We start from the raw sequence: 17,799 nt of genomic DNA on the forward strand, positions 1-17,799 counted from the left end.
GGGACAATTGAGGACAGCCGTGACCACATTATTACAACAGATTCATATGCGGGAGTAAGTTTTTTCTGGATGGTAACGAACGAGGGATGAGTATAAGGAATATTCATAGCATGTGATTCAACAGTTCACGACGCGTATTCTGCCCCTTGGGCCATTGGTTGATTCCTGGTTTGGACACGGACAGTTTCTCAACGGAGGCCGTAGCAGAGGAATTTTCACTGGAAAGCACCAATGACGGCACAGCAAATGTTCGGCAACCTTCCAAGTCGCAGTTGGCGATGATTAGCCCGCGGTTGGGTCTGCTGAATAATATACCTTTTGTGATTCCGTTTGAGGATAGAGTCAAGATATTCCGGATGTTTGTGGAAAATGATCGAAGACGCAATGGTATCGATGATCTTCGTCGTATAAGCCTCGACAGAGAAATTCGCCGTCATCATGTATTTGAAGATGGTTTTGCGAGCTTGTATGGATTAGGTAAACGAAAAGACATGACGGATGTTGGTTGCGGAATAATGTTCCTAATTTTTTTGTGCCTCGAATCAAAATTTCAGGTTCGGAACTGAAGCGTAAAATTGCAATTACATTTGTGGACGAATTCGGTTTGCAAGAAGCCGGCATTGATGGTGGCGGCGTGTTTAAAGAGTTCCTGACAAGGTAATAACTCATCAAAAAATGAGAAAAATGGAATGCTAAAAGATTTACTCATCGCCCCTGTACCATTTTCTATTCTATTTTTAGTCTCGGTCATGAAGCATTTGACACAAACTATGGTCTCTTTTTGGCAACGCCTGATCAGATGCTCTACCCAAATTCAAGTCGATATGCAACAGAACGTAATAGATCCACTTGAAGAAAGTAAAATGGAATGCAATACTCACCACTTTTTCCCCACAGCCGATCAATTAGCTTACTATGAATTTCTGGGTCTGATTATCGGCAAGGCGTTGTACGAAGGAGTGCTTCTGGACGTGGCATTTGCGGACTTCTTTTTGAAAAGATGCCTCGGACGAGTCAACTACTGTAAAGCTAATTTGACACAATGAGGTGTTTTCTCAACCTATTGATTGTTTCTCACATTATATATCATAGTGGATGATTTGCCGTCGCTGGATCCCGAGCTCTATAATGGTCTTATCCAGGTGAAGAATTTCCAAGGCGATGTCGAAGACTTGTGTCTCGATTTCACATTAACCAGAGATGGTAAGACTGAGATCGTGTCAATTATAGAAAAACCGTTTTACATCGAACCATGACTCAATTCTATATGATGCTTGGCAGAACTCGGGCAATCAGAAACGGTCGAACTAATTCCCGGCGGAACCCATATTCCAGTCACCAATACCAATCGGATCCGATACGTATATCTCGTGGCGGATTATCGATTGAACGTGCAGATTGCCAAGCAATCGAAAGCTTTCCATAGAGGCCTTAGTACGATCATTGATATCAAATGGTTGCGAATGTTTAATCAGGTAACATGAATTTCGTGAACGATTTTGCGATTATACGCTAACTGAAACCTACAGCAAGAATTGCAAGTGTTACTAGGAGGTGCCTATGTTCCCATTGACTTGGAAGACCTTCGCCTACATACGGTATATGCAGGTTATACAGACAAGGATCGAGTGGTACAAGATTTCTGGAGGGCATTGTGCAGCTTCAATAATGAAGAGCGGATGAAATTTGTCAAATTTGTTACTTCGTGTTCTCGGCCTCCACTCCTGGGTTTTAAGGAACTCACACCTCAGTTCTGTATTCGCCGCGGTGAAGCGGATGATAACCGGTTACCCACCAGCTCAACGTGTGTGAATCTGCTTAAATTACCCCCATTTAGCTCCTACAGCATCCTAAGACAGTAAGTGCCATCAGTTTTTTGTTATTGCCTGTCTGTGAGTCCAACAGCACTGAGCTTGAAATTTATAGGAAGTTGGTTTATGCAATTACAGCCGAAGCCGGTTTTGATCTATCTTAGACCGTAAAATAAAAAAATAAAAAAATAAAAAAAACTTGCGTTTCCGTAACACTACTCTGCATATGACGCTGTTGATGCTTAGGTATATCTAAAGTCCAGCATAACAAGATTCAATTGAAGTCTCGTTCTTTTCTCAGAACATAATCATCTTCGTCCTGCCAATGGGGGCCAGAAAGTCAAATAAACCAATCAACATTTTATTGGGTTGATATTGGGGGAATAAGAAACAGTGGATATCGGTTGGTTGAAACAATCTTCAACACGGGAAATACTACGTTTAAAAAGAATAACCGGTTTGTTCGCTGTATAGTTTTTCGGCTTCTTCTTTGGCACGGTGCTTGGCTTTCTGCCGGTCGATCCAGTCCAAGCCTTTCGATTCAGCAAAACCGTCCACGGAGGCGGCGGCCAATCCGGCGAGAAGTTCCTTTGCGAGTTGATGATTATCTTCATCGCCAGCTTCGGCCTTCTTCTTGTTATACAGATGCATGGCTTCAAAAGCAGCGGCTCCCGCCAAGAGTTCATGAGTCCAGGCAGCCTTGTGTTCTTCTTCGGGAACATCGACAGAAGTGATTTCGTTGTAAGCTTGTTCGTGAGCAGACATGTTGGCAAAAAAATATGTAGGTGAATAGATTATGATAGTTGCAATGACCATTTAACTTGGTGCCCTTTTATATCTTTCTGGCTTCAAGAACCCCTCTGGTATAGTTCGTGAGCAACGACTCCCAAGTCGATGGCAAATTACGTTATCGAATGATTTAGCGTTTCCCTTTTCAGTCTGTTCCTCCGACATTAACGGTTGTCAATGAACGTTTTGTTGCACCCTGGCGGTACAGTGACAGGTGCGAAGAAACAGATTAGACCAATGTGTATCTTGATAGAGCCATTGACCGAAAATGAAGTGCCGAAATGAAAGCGCTTGCCCCTATTTGGATGGTGCGAACGTCATAAACCAATGGAGGTGGTACCGTCGGGGATGGTGATTTACGCTTTTGGAAAAAGCGATACCTACAAACTTTCGCGTTGCAAAGACAACTTTTCGGTTCAAGTATCACCCTGTCAGGGCAACACAACAGGATGTATTGTAACGTAAAAAGGACTAAAACCCCTTTTTTGTACAAATTCAACGATTTGATATGAAAGGATGACGTGAAGTCATTGACTTGTTTATTTTTTTAGTCACTGTTTGCCGTATGAGTAAAGCAATGCCCGAAAGAACACAAAGAGAATCTTGACTGTGCAAAAGAATGTAAAGAGTAAAGAGCAAACCATAAAAAAAACCGATACGAAGCAATACATGATAGAAATAGAGTAGTTTTTAGGGTGGACCGATCATAACAGGGTGTGGGTGTCCAAGAGGGGAAGGATTAAAAAAGTCACCAAGGGTCGCCTTTTTTTTTTTGAAGCAAAAAAGACATCAGAAGAAGGAATGGAAACGATTTAAAAGCTGAATTTTTGAACGAGTGTGGGATAACTTTCAAGCTGTTGGTTCACTAAGCGGGTGACAGACGCGGTGAGAACATGATCGCCCACCTGAGCCAGTCGAGGCATCTGGTTGGAAGTATTGCTTTCGTCGGCGAATTGACGATGCTGTTCCGATAAGAATTTTTGAATTTCCAGTCTTCTCTGCTGAATGTAATCCAAAGTGCTTCGCTCGAATTTGACATTGGAAGGCATTTTTTCCAAACGGCGATAAACGGTGTACGCATTAGGTCGTTTGGAAGGATCGGTGTTGAGACAGTCCGTATACAGATCTTCCCATTCCTTCATTACACCGGGTATAGGTTCGATACGGTACACATACGGATCGACCAATACGTTGTCAGGGAAAGTGACGCGTGAAATCAGTTGCCATAAAATGATCCCCAAAGCATAAACATCCGCCGCTGTACTGAGTCTTGTGTGAGTCGATGCTACTTCGGGAGCTACATAAGGCCAACGACCTCCGCCATGACAGGACATGTGCCGTTTCTTTATCGACCGATTGCGTTGCATAAATGTGATATCCACCAACTCGCCCACATAGTCCGCAAAGTTCAGAAGAATATTGCGCGGATGAACATTGCCATGTACATATTCCCAGTGCAAGTCCTTCAAACCTTTGGTGATGCTCAATGCCAGTCTCCGAGGTTTAGCATAATCTTCGGGGATTTCTTTTTCAAGGCTGGTTTCCAGGTTGCCATAAGTCGCCTTCTTCATTACCATCATCAGTTGACTGTAGCCCGTTTTATCGTCGTAATGGACCGTTAAACCGTAAATCATGATCGATGAAACGATTAACCCCGGATCGATATCGAACTATATCCACCACAAAAAAAAAGCTGCATGAGTCACTCATATACAACACAGTGAAGGCTTGAAAAAACAATGCTCAATAAGGGCAGTGCAGGAAACAAAGGAAGTGATAAAAAAAAAAGAAGGGTTAAGCGGGGAAAAGGAAGTAAAGGATGATATCACATGAAACAGTTGGACCCATGGTCTGGCGCATTCAAACAACCCACGGACCCAATAGCATAAGAAATAAAAATAAAGAAGGCGGAAGAAACTCTAGGTTGCTTGGTTGGGAGGACAAACAAGACAGGAATAGGTAAAAATAGACCCGATGATCTCGACTCACCTGATGGTCAGGATCTTCTGTCAAGCCTTTAAGAAAAACGACGTCCCAGCGTTCCGGGACGGCTGCATGTGTCAGGCGGTACGGTGGCACGAAGCGTGCAATGTAAGAAGGGGCTAGCCCCTCATTGTCGCCATGATTTTTTAATTGTTTATCGACGAACCACGAAGGCGGAAAGAAGGGCACTGTATTCAATTTACAGGCACCGACGAGGGCAAGCGGTCGATTGGTCTGATGCCACCTTACAAGGTAGTTGCAAATTTTATCCAATAGCTGTCGATGATCGGGTCGAATATGATGACGAAGTGTAATAAAATCAAGCCACGGTTGAATACTGCTTACAGTCAGTGGTCGTTCGGGCGGCGTGGGGGTAGTAGGTTCCTCATGATTATCGTTGGATGATTTGGTAGTTGAAGAAGAAGGAGAAGTAGTAGTTGAAAGGGATGGATGATTTGTCGAGGTATGCTTTTGTCGAGGAGTCCAATTCCACATGTGTTCTAGAGAGAAAACGACGTTCCATTTCTGATACCACTGATCTCCAATATCCCACACCTAATAAAATATCGACGGATTCACAAGTTTTTTTTTTTGTGCTTTACATTAGACGACCTTCCCAAGAAATCATCCTTTAAATGACTGCAACTAAAAGGAAATATCAACTTGCATATCGTCCATATTTCGGGTGCAGTTCATACTGTGCACTTGTATCTCGTTCAAAATGCTCGAACGCATCGTTGAAGTTCTTGAACCGACAGGTTTGCGCGTCATCGTTGGGAGCAATATAAGATTGGAATTCGTCTAGGTCAAACAGATCAGCATGCGTCGCAATTAGCGGCAAAGCGTAATTGCGATAGAACATGGCATCGCTTTGAATGAGGTAGTGTAGTAGAGTCATATCAAACGAGAAAAAGATATAAAAAGAAAAGATTTTGATACAGAGAAAAAAAAAAGAGGAGATAGCGAAACCGGGTTTGTGATTTGTCTTTCTAGCCCGTTTTCACGACCTAAAACGAAAAAGAGAAGTAAAGAGCAAAAGAAGAAGCAACAGAAAAATAGACAACCGAATAGGTGTTAAAGAGTGGATTTGTGAAGCGAAATAAAAGGATGACGAAGTGGCTGACGGTCGAATGTAGCCTCACTTTTTGTTCAGTCAGGGAAAAAAAAAATCGAGAAGCGATAAGGGTCTGGACTCTTTTTTTTCCGGTGGGCTTCACCTACTTTCAAGGAGCCGGCTGGCTGAAATTAACCAATCAAAACGCATCGTTTGCAAAACGGTTTATGCAAGCGGGAAACGGAAACACCGTTCCATTTTTTTCTTTTTTATTCTTTTGAATGGAATTTTGAGTCTCGATCATTTGCCAGTGCCTAAAATGAAAGTTCATGTAATATAAATGTAAGAAACAAAGAAAACCATGGTCAAACTGCCGTTGACGTACCTTCAGCACCCTTTCGCAATTCCGTAAGCAATTCACTTAATTTGCTTCTTAACTTCTTGACCAACATGTCTTCATCTTTGTCAGGCGGAGGAATTTGGTCAAGCAGCCATTCGGCTTCGTCAATGGTGCTGCACAACAGTTGGTCATTAGTAACTCGTTATATTATGATAGAGACGTGTCATGATAAAATTACAGAACAACGGGTCCGCGGTTCATCGTGTGGCCAAAAAGAAAGAAAAAAAAAATTCAAGTCTAACCGGAAAAGCGGTCTGTGTTTTTCCGTGGAAGTACTTTTTTTTTCCCCCATTCCTGAAAAAGGGTGTGACTCTGATTCTGATTACTTGTCAGTTTCATCTCCGATGGGATCAGGGAAAAAACAAGAAAATTGGCACTTTTTTCCTCTTTATTTTTTATTGTACGAATTAACAGTTATTTAATGCAAAACAACGGAAGCAACGTGGCGATTGGATCGCCTTGATTGATCCCACAATTTCCAATGTTTGAAAATTCTTGATTCCAGAAAGGCTGATATGTTTAGCTCTTTTTCCTCCGATGCGCGTGGCGATGTCGATACAGACCACAACTCTGGTTCCTATGGAAACAAACAAAGAAACATCAGTAACAAACTCCGTTGGCCGAGGAGATAAGAACTTACTTCGATGTCTGATTGTAAGTTGAGGAATGTTGGTGCATATTCAATCATAAAAGTGAACAGGGCAACCCATGCTACCGTAGCTTTGATGATGTTCTGTTCTGGAAGCGGATCATCCCGTGAAAATCGCTCTGGAAGAGCTGCTTCTTGCATATCAAAGCGATGTCGTCGCCGTAATGTGGCGAGGAGATTAGATAGTTTTCTCGTCAAACCATTACGAGATCTGATTGGATACTCAGCAATCTTCATCAACCCATCAAGTCGCGTACACGTTGGAGCAAAGATAATGGCCATGGATTGAGGCGTCATACGGTTTTTTGGGTGCTGACAGACGCAATCACATATCTCAAGGATGAACTGCAGCAAGTTTAAATGTTCCAATGGTAGTAACGTCACAGCTTTTCTCAGCTTCTGCTTCTTTTCAATCACCGAGTCATGTTCGTCTATTGAGATGATTAATGTATGATCCATAAAAAACTTTTCAATTTTTGTATTTACCATACAGTTCCAAGAATGTATCATGTAAATAGGTCGGTATGACGGGCTCGCTCATTTGTTGTAGATACCGTTTCAGTAATCCTGTTACGCAATGAATTGGTGCGGCTGAAAGATCGACCTGTGCGTGCTTCTTTTCATCGCCTGAACGTCTTTTCATATCCTCCAACTGGCCTTGCAGCTGCTTCATTGCTGCTGCAGTCCCAGAACGTCGAAAGATTCCCTCTATATCCAACCCTTCAATATGCCCGCAATATAAACTTATTGTCAGCTTCAAAATCTTTTTTTTTATGGTTAAACTAAGCTTACCGCGTGCCATAATTTCCTGCCATAACACATGTAACGACTCGGAGATAGCCGTCTGTGCCGTTTCTTCGCGTTCTTCTTCTTGTTCACGTTTTTGCTGATTAATATAACCGTAGCTGAGCTCTTTAAAATGAATTCCGAGTGTCATATCTGCGGAAAAGAAATAGAAAACAACATTTTCCCTATTTCCAAGCTTGCTTAAAATCTAGTTATTTGCTTGTCAAAACTATATTTGTCCCGATAACGTTCCGGATCGATCAGATGGTGCATGAATTCGCCATATAACGTATAAAAGTCTATTTCAGTCTATTTCGAAATAACACTAACCGTGTGAATTTTATCCTAACCGTACGATTGCGTCGATCTCTTCGTTTGCATGTGAATGCATAAAAGAAATGTCTTGAAAGCGAACCCTTTTTATGAGTGAATAATTATATAAGCAGACGTTGTTTAATATGTGTAGCTGATATGGCCAATTGACTCGTTGTTATAATAAAATAAGTTTGCTGCCTAAGTTTCACACAAAATAGAACAAGGCAAGAAAACTTTTTTACGCTACTCTTCTTTTACTATCTCTCTGTTTCTATGAATAGTATCAATGTAATCTTCCGTCATAAAGCCAATCATGCCACGGAATTCAAGAGGCAACAGCAGGTTTCTCTCACTCACCAATACAGTATCGCATTCAAAAACGATGCGACCACAATTTCAAACTGTCTAAATACCAAAGATAGGTAAAGAACTCGCTACAACGAATTTTGCAAACAAGAACTTGGGAGTCAGCATCGTTAGTATCCTGTTGTTTAAGATGACTGACGATTCAAAGCTCGCAAGCTGTATGGGATGCTTCGGTCCGGTCGTCCGACTAGAGAAGAAAAACTCTTGCAGGAAGCCCGAAGCTGCAATTAGTGCACGGATCATATTTGTGTACAAACATCCATTGACCAATTGTATCAGAAAGAGCGAGCAGTGTTAACAAAATTTTTCGAAAATTCCCAAGCGTTCTTGCGGAATCATGTTCATGCAAGAGCTCTCCTTGACCCCTCCGGAATAAATATCAAGTAGTGTGGGACATGCAGTGAAAAGTACATTATGCAAATCACCTCATGGACCCATTGAAATATCAACTGCCTTTGCTCGTAGCTTACAATAAAGTCTTGAGGTATTATACTTTCAAATTTCAGCGACTGAAGCTTTTATTCCTGTTACTTGCCATAGTGTCAAAGGTGTAATATGAAAACGAAAAAGGAAACTTCCAATGCATTTGCTGGTTGGCTGTTATAGTGGGGATAAATGGCTCATAGTAAGTCATAGGATGATTGAAACAAAGAAGGAGGTTGAGAAATGGAAAACAAGCGAGTAAATGACTAGGAAATTAGGATACTACAGGTCGATTTTCTTTATCACGACCGCGTTTACGGCTACTGGAGGCATTAGAAACTGGAAGTTTATCAGGTTGAGATGTTGTTCGCTATGATGTTGTGACAAATTGTTAAGCAAAAAGTCCATAATACTGTACGATAATTTGCTTTTTTCCCTACCTCAATGACGGATGTGCCATCCCGGAAACGAGTTCTGAACAGTACATTGGCGTTGTTGAACATGCCATCCTTGAGAGATACAACCAAGAACTGTGATCCCTTGAATCGGTTGCGTAGTAGCTGCCCGATATTTTGAGTATGCGAAAGATCGAGAGCAGCATCTACTTCATCCAAAATATACATGGGGGCTGGCTTGAACTGCAATAACGATAAAATCAATGACAGCGCAATCAAAGACCTAATGAAAAAATAAAAAGTCAGTAATGCATTATCCATTTCATCGCATGTTTGTCTAACATTCCTCAATGTAGCAGATTTTAAGTTTTACCTTTGACCTCCACTGAGCTCTGTTAAACTTTGCTTCCATACGCCGCCAAGGCAAACCTTGACTTCTAACCCTTCCGAAATGGTTTTGCCTTCAGGCGCTTGAAGTTTACACGTATTTCCGGCCAGCAGGTCACCAAAGATTTCGGCAAAGTCCCTGCGATGGTTTTATTAGTGCACTTATATCCCGTATATTTTTTAGTTTCATTTGCTTACTTGTTGACTTTAGTCCATGTTCTTTCCAGCGCTTCCATTTTATAATTTTCCAAGGATTTGATGGTGTCTTCGATCTTTTGTTTGTCGCCTTGTACGGTTGCCAGCATCCCTTTCAAGGAAGCTTCTTTCTTCTCCACACTAACAGCAGTGTAAGTGCCCCATGATATCGGCCAGTGATCCCGTGGCTCTTTTTGTTGCAAACTTACTTATCAATCATATTCATAACCCGAACATTGATCTTCTTTCGCATAGAATCATGCTTCTGACTCAACTGCTGCAACGTTTTTCGAGTATCACTGATGTTGATACCGTGATAATCATAAGGTGTGTTCCGTTGACCGAAAAATCTACCATTATGCAATTAGTTCATATAGCTTCAGCATGTTCATGTTGTCATTATTTACTGTTTCTGATCGGCAATCCATTCATGTCGTGTTTCAAGATCAATGACCATCTGACGCGCGCCCTGCTGTTCCTTTTGATGCCGCTCGATATCATGAGTTATACGTTGCAATTCCAAATTTTGGTCGACGACCTCGGCCGATTTCTGTTTATGGATAGCTTCCAATTCCTGCATTTCTTCATTGTATGCATTCAATGTATCTTCTTCTCGCTGAAGGTCGGCCTGCGCTTCTTGAAGATGAGTCTATGATGTCAGCATCATTTTATTCAGTATGAATGTCTCAGTGTACAACATGTCCCATTAATGTGATCTGTTACCTGAAGTTGTCGTATTTCCTCTACCATCGCTCTTTCTGCTTGCTTATATTCATCAATGGTTTGGCGAACTCGTTTCATATCCTGTTCACATGATTTAATGTCCCCTTGCAATTGTTCTGGGAAACGAGGTCTCCAAACGTTAGTTTACAAGCATCATCAAAGTTTGTTCTGTACGTACCAAGTTCCAGTTCCAAGGTCTGTACTGCGCGCTGCATATGCTTCAGTTTCTGTTCGTCTTTACCCAGCTGCGTTTTGATATGATCGACGTTTTTCTGCCCAAGAAAGCATAGGTATAAATGATAAAGCGCTCATAATAACACCTTGGCACTATATCTTACCGTCATTTCTTTTAGCTTCATGTCTTTGTTATCATTATATTCACGCATTTCTTGCTCGATACGTTTGCTTTCTCGCATCGCTTTTTGGTAAGCTTCCCGCGCATTCTGAGCAATCGTACTTTGTTCTGCGATTTGTTCTTTCAGTTGATCTACCCGCTGAGCCAACTACATGATATAGCCAATAATATATGTTTGTGAGAATTAATAGAAGGGCAGCCTTCACAGCCTTTTTAGTTGCAAAATCTTTTTTTACCTGGGCATGTGTACTCTTGCTGATACGGTTTTCCAAAAGCTGAACTTCATGTGATTGCAGATCCAGCTGTCGTTTGCACTGATTGTATTGAGCGATCAGCTTCTGAGCAGCATCAATCTCCTTCAACACGGATTGCAATTGCTGTCGCTTATCCTGAAGATCTCTTCGAATCTCGTTCAATTCTTGAATTTTGATCAGGACACCTGCAGAGGATGGTTTCGAACCACCTGTCAGCGTGCCAAACGGATCATAGATATCGCCATCCAACGTTACGGATTTCATGCGAACTGCCCGGTCAAAAGTCACCCGCTTCGCTGTTTCGGCATCTTCGCAAACAAGAGTATTACCAAAGATCCATTCCATTGCATTTTCCACTTCATCTTCGTATCCGATGAGTGAAAGAGCAAGATCCACTTGTCCCGGGCCAATCCTTTGGGCTGTGGCTACTTTCTATTGGAAAATACCAACGTTTTAGCCCGCCATTATAATTGATAATCTCTTTGCAGACTATTTTTACCTCTGCTGATGCTCTAAACTTCTGGATCTTGTTCAGAGGGATCAAGGTCCATCGACGTCGGAGGTGCCCTTTGTCTAAAAGCTGTGCACCTGTTACTTCATCTTCCACCACCACATTGTACAATCGACCGCCTGCGCAAATTTCCAGTGCGGTAGATGCATTGTAGTTGTCCTTATCAAGACTGATCAGTTCGGCCACCAGTCCTTTCACTTTGGATCGATCAAATTGCGGTGATGGCTTGCTGTAAACAAAATCCAAGTTCGATAATTTTCTTGATAACGATCCTTCTCTCTAATTATTTGATTAGCTTTGATTTGTTTCATCGACAAAATTCGCTACAGTCATTCCTACCTCAGTGAGATCATCGATAGCGTCCTGGATTTTGGCCTTTCGACAATGCAATTCGTTTTCTCGATCTGCGTTCCAGTGAAGTAATCCCAACTGTCGCTATTGTGTACAATTAGCTACCCTCATCCTCCTGTTATCCTTGCCTAGTTTCGGATACACCAAATTTACCTCTAATTCCGTTACTTCCTTCTTCTTCGTCTCTAGCTCCTGCGCCAAGCCTTGATTCTGCTGAGCTGCTTTGGCAGCTTGGGGCTCTTTTGCCTTCAATTCTTGACGCAGATGCACAATCTTGAGCTTAGCCTGCTCTTCTGCTGTCGATGCTTCGTTGGCTTGGTTTTTAGAGACTACGAAAAACTCGGTTACCAATCAAAGCATACTCAAGTGTAAGGTAAAAAAAAAAAGCATCGTCTACCTTGCAACTGTTCCATGTATCCATTTTCATGACCTTCTTCTGTGGAAATACCGGTGGTTAATGTCTGGATGAGTTCTGACGTTTTCTGCATTTCGAGCAATTTCTCGTCATAGGTTTTCTTGAATTTTTCGTATTCGGCATTAATCTTATCGTAATTGGCCTTCTTTTCGTGATACGCTTGTTCCATCTGTCATCATATGATATCAGATTCACGTTCTTTTCATTCCTTTGTCAGGCACTCACCTCTCCTCTGGAAGATGCGAGCATGGACAAATTTTTCTGTTCATCTGCCGTTGACGCCTGTTGCAGGTTCTGCTTGGTGTTCAATCTCACTAGTTGCGTCGAACATTCTTTCACAGTTCGCTCAAGCTCCCTTAATTTTGTGTTGGAAGATTCCTAATGGATCCTTGTTAGACCTGCAATCTAATCTATGGGCATCAAACTCTTTGTTGCTTTACCTGTTTTCTCTTTTCAGCCGCTGCCTTCTTATCTTCCTGAATGGAAGCCACTTCAGCCTTGAGGACATTGATAGCTTGTGTAATCTCGCGCAGTTTCGCTTCCCGCACATGATTTTCCATTTCAAAACGATCCAATTTTTCCTTTGTATTTTGTCAGGGATCCATTTCTTTTTTCTCGAAAACTAATCATAGGACTCACTTGATGCCGATGATATTCGTATGCAATCATGAGTCTGTCCAAGCGTTCCATGTCCGATTCCGTTTTCTGATAATCCAAATAGATTCGCTTTTCGGTGCGCAACTGATCCAAGCGTGGTATAATTTCTTCTTGCAAAATCTATTAAAGAATAGTGTTACATAAATGTCTGGCGGTCGGTTCACAGGAAAATAGGGCCCTACGTTATTGATCTCCTCCACTTTGCGTTCTTTCTTCGCCATTGTGGCAAACGCTTTATGTTTTCGATCTTCAAACATCTTGGTGCCTGCTGCTTCTTCCACCATGCTCAATATCTCCATGGGCTTCATGCTCAGTACTTTGGTAATGCGACCTTGCATGATCAGGAAATGTGGATTATTGATGTTGAGTTGAACCGATTGAAAGAGATTCTGCACTGTCTGCTGTTGTGCATTATGACCATTGACGATATACTTTGTTCTACCCCCCATGAGCACCTGATTTTGCGATATCAGTTATTCTAAATGTGAAGAAACAACGAATTCCATTTGAATCTGTGCTGTACCTGTCGTGTTACGGTGAGTTGCCTGTAGGCTTCGAAGCCTAAAGGGCTTTTATCTCTGTCTTCATTATTGAAAACAATGGTGACGGATGCTTTCGTAACGCCTGCTTGTCCTCGCTTATAGATAAGATCTTGCAAATTGTTGGCTCGTACCTATAAATCAAACACAGTCGGTTTCAGTATGATTAGGAATTAACGCTAGGATCAAAGGCGTGGGGTACCTGCGAGAGATTGGTAATGCCAAGAACAAAGCAAATAGCGTCCAGAATGTTGGATTTTCCCGAACCATTGAGACCCGTAATGGCGTTGAATTCCGGATCCCAGCCTGTAATGTGGGTTCGCGACACGTAGGATTTAAAACCCTCAATGATCAGTTCTTCCAGATACATGGCATCAGTGATACGCGGTCCCACGCGTTTTCGGCTTTGAGCAAATTTCAAACGCGAACTGAGTTTTAATTACAAAGTTCAAATCATCGATGTGGAGGCTGATTCTTCAATTACTTTGCAGAGAATATTTGTATGTAAGAACGGTGAATACTGTTTATACCACAGCAGCCATTATTCACTGCTCTATCAGACACAACTGAGCGGATTGAATGCTACAGTAATATTAAATCTCTGCACAAATTTACTTATCATTAACCCAAAATAATATGAAAGTTGATATGATCAAAATTGGCAAAAGAAAAATGCAGTGGCCGATCACAGTAATGCGCGCTGGAAGTAGAAGCAGTTGGCTAATTTCTCACAGTTTTTCTGCTGAAATATCGTGATTACCAAACGATACATTGATAATCTTCAGGGTTCAGAAGGTCGTTCTTGAGCTTGTTTGAAATTAAAGTGGCCGTCGAAAATATCAAGGTCTTATCTTCTTTTTTTGTTGCCAAAGAATTGCAGATGTATAAAATTTCAAAAAAAGGGCCAGCAATATGTTTTCAAGAAAAGCAAAACCCCAATGTCGCGAGAAGAAGCGGTTTCCTTGGTTCAAATCATGGCCCGTGCCTTGGGTTCTTATTTATTTAGTCAGGCTTTGGACAGCTCGTATAGTTTACTACCTCCCATGACTTTCTGTAAAGAGAGTGTCGTCGACGAACTATGCACCTATTCCAAACTATAAGAAGTCATTTTTTGATAGAAATCACCATGCAAGTGGTAACCATGATGTTCTACCACGATGCCTGATTATCGAAAATAGAAAGGCAATCATATTATGCTGCCATAGATGCTTTGCGTTACAACAAATTTATGACAAAAGGATAAAAAACGTTTATTGTGACAACCAACAAAAAAAATGCGGTTCCGTAGAACCAATCCAACTCAGAAGTTTAGTGTCATCCTTGTGCAGGGGCCATGCTAATCTTCTCTGTATCGTTCCAATTTTAATATGTGTCAGAGGTCCGAAGACTTGACGCCCGGCCCCAGATTTCCTTGAACTTATAAGTAAGTAAAAAAATCAGTTCAGCTGAGTTATGGGTCAAATTCCACCAGAAATTGTTTCCCTTTTTCCCTCTGAAATGTATAAGTACCTCAGATACTTATTACTAATATATGTCTACTACTTTTTTTAATAGCTAGTGACAATAATTCTGCAAACTACAAATGGGCAGATGCATAGATTCCTGCAGCTTTTTTTTCTTTTTTTTTTTGTAGTGCAATGATCTGGGTGAACAGCGGCCAGAAAGTAATTCAATGCCCGAAAACCAAAATGACCTCATTTTTCCCAGTCGGGTTGATGTTTCCGCATCGCTGTCTTTTATCTTGAGACTTTTTTGCCGGTTGTTCACCATGTCATACACCAAAAGTAGATATACAACGAAGAAAAAGCTAGTAGAATAGTCGTTGACCTTTTATCTTCATTTTGTAGAATATACTTTTGCTCCTCTTCCTCAAACTAACCGCGGTGAAGCTGTCAAGTTGAGTGCTGACCCAAAGGGCAAGACGTTCCTGTATACCAACGGAAAGTCTGTCTTCATCCGTGACATTGAGGTAGGCCCCTTGGTGGTCATTGCGGAAATGGAGAAGACAATATATATATAAATTGACAAACGTTGCTAGAATCCTGCCCTTGCCACGGAATATGCCGAGCATACTGCACGAGTGACCGTAGCGCGGTACTCTCCCAGTGGATTTTACATCGCCTCTGGAGGTATGAAAATGCTTTTTGCAGTACCACTGGAGCAGTAGCCTCATGAACGTTGGTGAACTGGATAGATATCAACGGCAACATCCGTATCTGGGATACTGTCAATGAGGAACACATCTTGAAAAGCACCATTCAGCCCATCTCGGGCAGAATCTCGGACCTTGCTTGGGATTCCGAAAGCAAGCGCATCATTGCCGTTGGTGAAGGCAAGGAACGGTAATACCTGCTCTTTTCTTCCAACTTGCTCAGAAATGAAACAATCACAACAACGTGTAATAATCACGTTCATACTTTTTACTTAGTTTCGGACACGCTTTCATGTTTGATTCTTTATCTTCTACGGGCGAAATTACCGGTCATTCCAAAGTGGTGAATCATGTCAGTATTCGCCAACAACGTCCTTTCCGTGCCGTGACATGCGCCGACGACATGTCCGTTGTCTTTTACCATGGCGTGCCTTTCAAATATCAAAAGACGATCAGAGATCATACTCGTTTCGTGAATGCCGTGGAATTTTCACCCAACGGCGATTACTTTGTCAGCGTTGGTGCAGATGGAAAGGTAACGTCATCGTTGTCGATGCATACATGGTAGTATCAAGGATGTGCGTCCCTTCTTACTTGATCGACGAACCATTTGCAGATCTTTTTGTACGACGGTAAAACCGGCGATAAAATTGACGAATTCACCGAAGGAGGACACACTGGCAGTATCTTTTCGGTCGCATGGTCTCCTGACAGTACGCAATTTTTGACATCTGCTGCTGATTGCACGGCAAAAATCTGGGACGTGTCTTCGAAATCGGTTGTCCAGTAAGTGGATCAAAAAATGTGTAATTTTTGGAATCCGGGAAAAAAAATATTGAATCATGCTTCGGGGAACAGGACTTTTACCATGAACTCCGCACCCAATGCCGTGGACAATCAGCAAGTCGGCAACTTGTGGCAGGGCGATCACTTGTTAAGTGTATCGCTTTCAGGCGAGATCAACTATTTGGACAAGAACAGCGGCACGATCTCGCGATCGATCGACGGACATACGAAAGCCATTACTGCTCTTGCCGTGTCATCCGATGACACACTGTTTACCGGTTCCTACGATGGACGTGTATATGCTTGGAATTACGGCAGTGCCGGGGACAAAACGATGGCTGTGCATATGGAAGGAGACGGCCATTCAAATCAAGTCACTTCGATCGCAATCAAAAACAATACCTTGATTTCTGCAGGCATGGACGATACTGTGCGTCAAGGTGCCACAACCGATAAAAAGTACAAGTATGTTTTCATCCAAAGTGATCAGAATGCTATGGTAAATGGGTTATTGAGTGTTTCTTTCTTTTTTTTTTTTTTTTTTTTTTTGTCCAGTGGCAAGATTGTTACCACCGGAAGCCTGCCTCGTTCGTTGGCCACCAGCGCTGACAATTCGATCACAGTGGTAGCCACCGGTGACAATATGCAAGTGTATGACGCTGACATGAAGAAGATTGGTCAAGAAGATACCGCCAGCTCTGTTGTTGATGTTCAGTCCAATGGCAAACGTGTATTTACAAGTGATGGGGTAAGCAGAACAGTTGCATGACAGAGTGTGTTTCTCATGTTCGAGGCTGATGACGAAAAATGATAGCAAAACAACATTCGCGTATTGGACAATGACAACGGCAAGCTTACGTTGAACAAGGAAATTGTGCATGGTGCGGGCAATGTTACTGTGCTGGCGAGCCATCCGGAACTGAATATTCTCGCAGTCGGTGACAATGGTGGTCGTATCTACTTGTACGACGTCGAGAGCGGCGAAACCGTCAATCAAAAGTGGGTATTCCATTCTGGTCGTATCACTGCTCTTGACTGGTCAACATGTGGCTGTTTCCTGGTTAGCAGTAGCGTCGATACCAATATCTATGTGTGGAACAAAGACAAGCCCTTCAAGAAGGTCGCTATCAAGAATGCCCATGTGGATGTTGTGAATAGTGTGAGATTCTTACACAAAACAGAGCAACTCACAATCGCCAGTGTGGGTCAAGATGCCGCTGTCCGCATTTGGGAGATACAAAAGCCTGAATAGAAAATTGGATCACAAAATAAACCAATTTTTGCTTTCTTGGTGTCTTTGGACCTCTTTGAAACGGTCGAGAGCCTCGAGATCATGAAATGTTTTTTTTTTTTTTGTCTTGTTCGCAACTTTACTTGGTGGATACCAGAAACATCATTAAAAAAGGGGTCTTTATCATTACGACTGTGCATTTTGGCGATTTGGTCACCGTGCCGATGAGTGCATCAGTCAGTGGAGACAGAGCAAGGTCCGCCCAAGATTTT

At 42.1% G+C, this 17,799-nt stretch overlaps 7 protein-coding genes across 7 annotated transcripts; 2 read left to right on the forward strand and 5 right to left on the reverse strand.

Moving 5' to 3' along the window:
• Positions 1–278: 278 nt before the first annotated feature.
• On the forward strand, positions 279–1,975 carry BYT42DRAFT_487189 (uncharacterized protein; the record flags this gene model as incomplete). Its single annotated transcript, XM_051563783.1, has 8 exons — positions 279–477; positions 555–657; positions 742–836; positions 898–1,023; positions 1,093–1,203; positions 1,282–1,475; positions 1,530–1,858; positions 1,927–1,975. The coding sequence occupies 8 exons, from the start codon at positions 279–281 to the stop codon at positions 1,973–1,975; spliced, it is 1,206 nt and encodes a 401-aa protein (XP_051428810.1).
• Positions 1,976–2,252: 277 nt separating this feature from the next.
• Positions 2,253–2,576, reverse strand: BYT42DRAFT_542402 (uncharacterized protein; the record flags this gene model as incomplete). The annotated part of the gene is made up of 1 exon (XM_051565615.1): positions 2,253–2,576. One exon carries the CDS (start codon positions 2,574–2,576, stop codon positions 2,253–2,255), a length of 324 nt encoding a protein of 107 aa, XP_051428811.1.
• Positions 2,577–3,019: 443 nt separating this feature from the next.
• BYT42DRAFT_38432 (kinase-like domain-containing protein) lies at positions 3,020–6,186 on the reverse strand. The gene is made up of 5 exons (XM_051563322.1): positions 6,023–6,186; positions 5,805–5,951; positions 5,251–5,384; positions 4,590–5,138; positions 3,020–4,270 (listed from the first exon to the last, which is right to left on the reverse strand). Exons 2-5 carry the CDS (start codon positions 5,845–5,847, stop codon positions 3,413–3,415), a joined length of 1,584 nt encoding a protein of 527 aa, XP_051428812.1. The 5' UTR covers positions 5,848–5,951; positions 6,023–6,186; the 3' UTR covers positions 3,020–3,412.
• BYT42DRAFT_610008 (uncharacterized protein) lies at positions 5,938–6,238 on the reverse strand (the record flags this gene model as incomplete). The annotated part of the gene is made up of 3 exons (XM_051571344.1): positions 5,938–5,951; positions 6,023–6,150; positions 6,216–6,238. The coding sequence occupies 3 exons, from the start codon at positions 6,236–6,238 to the stop codon at positions 5,938–5,940; spliced, it is 165 nt and encodes a 54-aa protein (XP_051428813.1).
• Positions 6,239–6,286: 48 nt separating this feature from the next.
• BYT42DRAFT_554072 (Rho GTPase activation protein) lies at positions 6,287–7,657 on the reverse strand. The gene is made up of 3 exons (XM_051566544.1): positions 7,479–7,657; positions 7,173–7,406; positions 6,287–7,117 (listed from the first exon to the last, which is right to left on the reverse strand). Exons 1-3 carry the CDS (start codon positions 7,621–7,623, stop codon positions 6,615–6,617), a joined length of 882 nt encoding a protein of 293 aa, XP_051428814.1. The 5' UTR covers positions 7,624–7,657; the 3' UTR covers positions 6,287–6,614.
• A 1,193-nt stretch (positions 7,658–8,850) lies between these two features.
• Positions 8,851–13,728, reverse strand: BYT42DRAFT_542405 (RecF/RecN/SMC; the record flags this gene model as incomplete). The annotated part of the gene is made up of 20 exons (XM_051565616.1): positions 8,851–8,946; positions 9,017–9,254; positions 9,345–9,497; positions 9,557–9,694; positions 9,763–9,903; positions 9,961–10,202; positions 10,277–10,392; positions 10,455–10,548; positions 10,615–10,779; positions 10,868–11,317; positions 11,385–11,675; positions 11,736–11,831; positions 11,901–12,076; positions 12,145–12,331; positions 12,388–12,540; positions 12,603–12,743; positions 12,802–12,939; positions 12,960–13,274; positions 13,343–13,492; positions 13,561–13,728. The coding sequence occupies 20 exons, from the start codon at positions 13,726–13,728 to the stop codon at positions 8,851–8,853; spliced, it is 3,648 nt and encodes a 1,215-aa protein (XP_051428815.1).
• A 1,359-nt stretch (positions 13,729–15,087) lies between these two features.
• BYT42DRAFT_554076 (WD40-repeat-containing domain protein) lies at positions 15,088–17,639 on the forward strand. Its single transcript, XM_051566545.1, has 9 exons — positions 15,088–15,142; positions 15,206–15,327; positions 15,397–15,487; positions 15,553–15,700; positions 15,787–16,045; positions 16,127–16,296; positions 16,369–16,761; positions 16,852–17,044; positions 17,111–17,639. The coding sequence occupies exons 1-9, from the start codon at positions 15,127–15,129 to the stop codon at positions 17,546–17,548; spliced, it is 1,830 nt and encodes a 609-aa protein (XP_051428816.1). The 5' UTR covers positions 15,088–15,126; the 3' UTR covers positions 17,549–17,639.
• Positions 17,640–17,799: the final 160 nt, after the last annotated feature.

This window comes from Radiomyces spectabilis, assembly GCF_025331425.1.
Source record: "Radiomyces spectabilis strain NRRL 2753 chromosome Unknown BYT42scaffold_1, whole genome shotgun sequence".
NCBI classification, from domain to species: domain Eukaryota; kingdom Fungi; phylum Mucoromycota; class Mucoromycetes; order Mucorales; family Radiomycetaceae; genus Radiomyces; species Radiomyces spectabilis.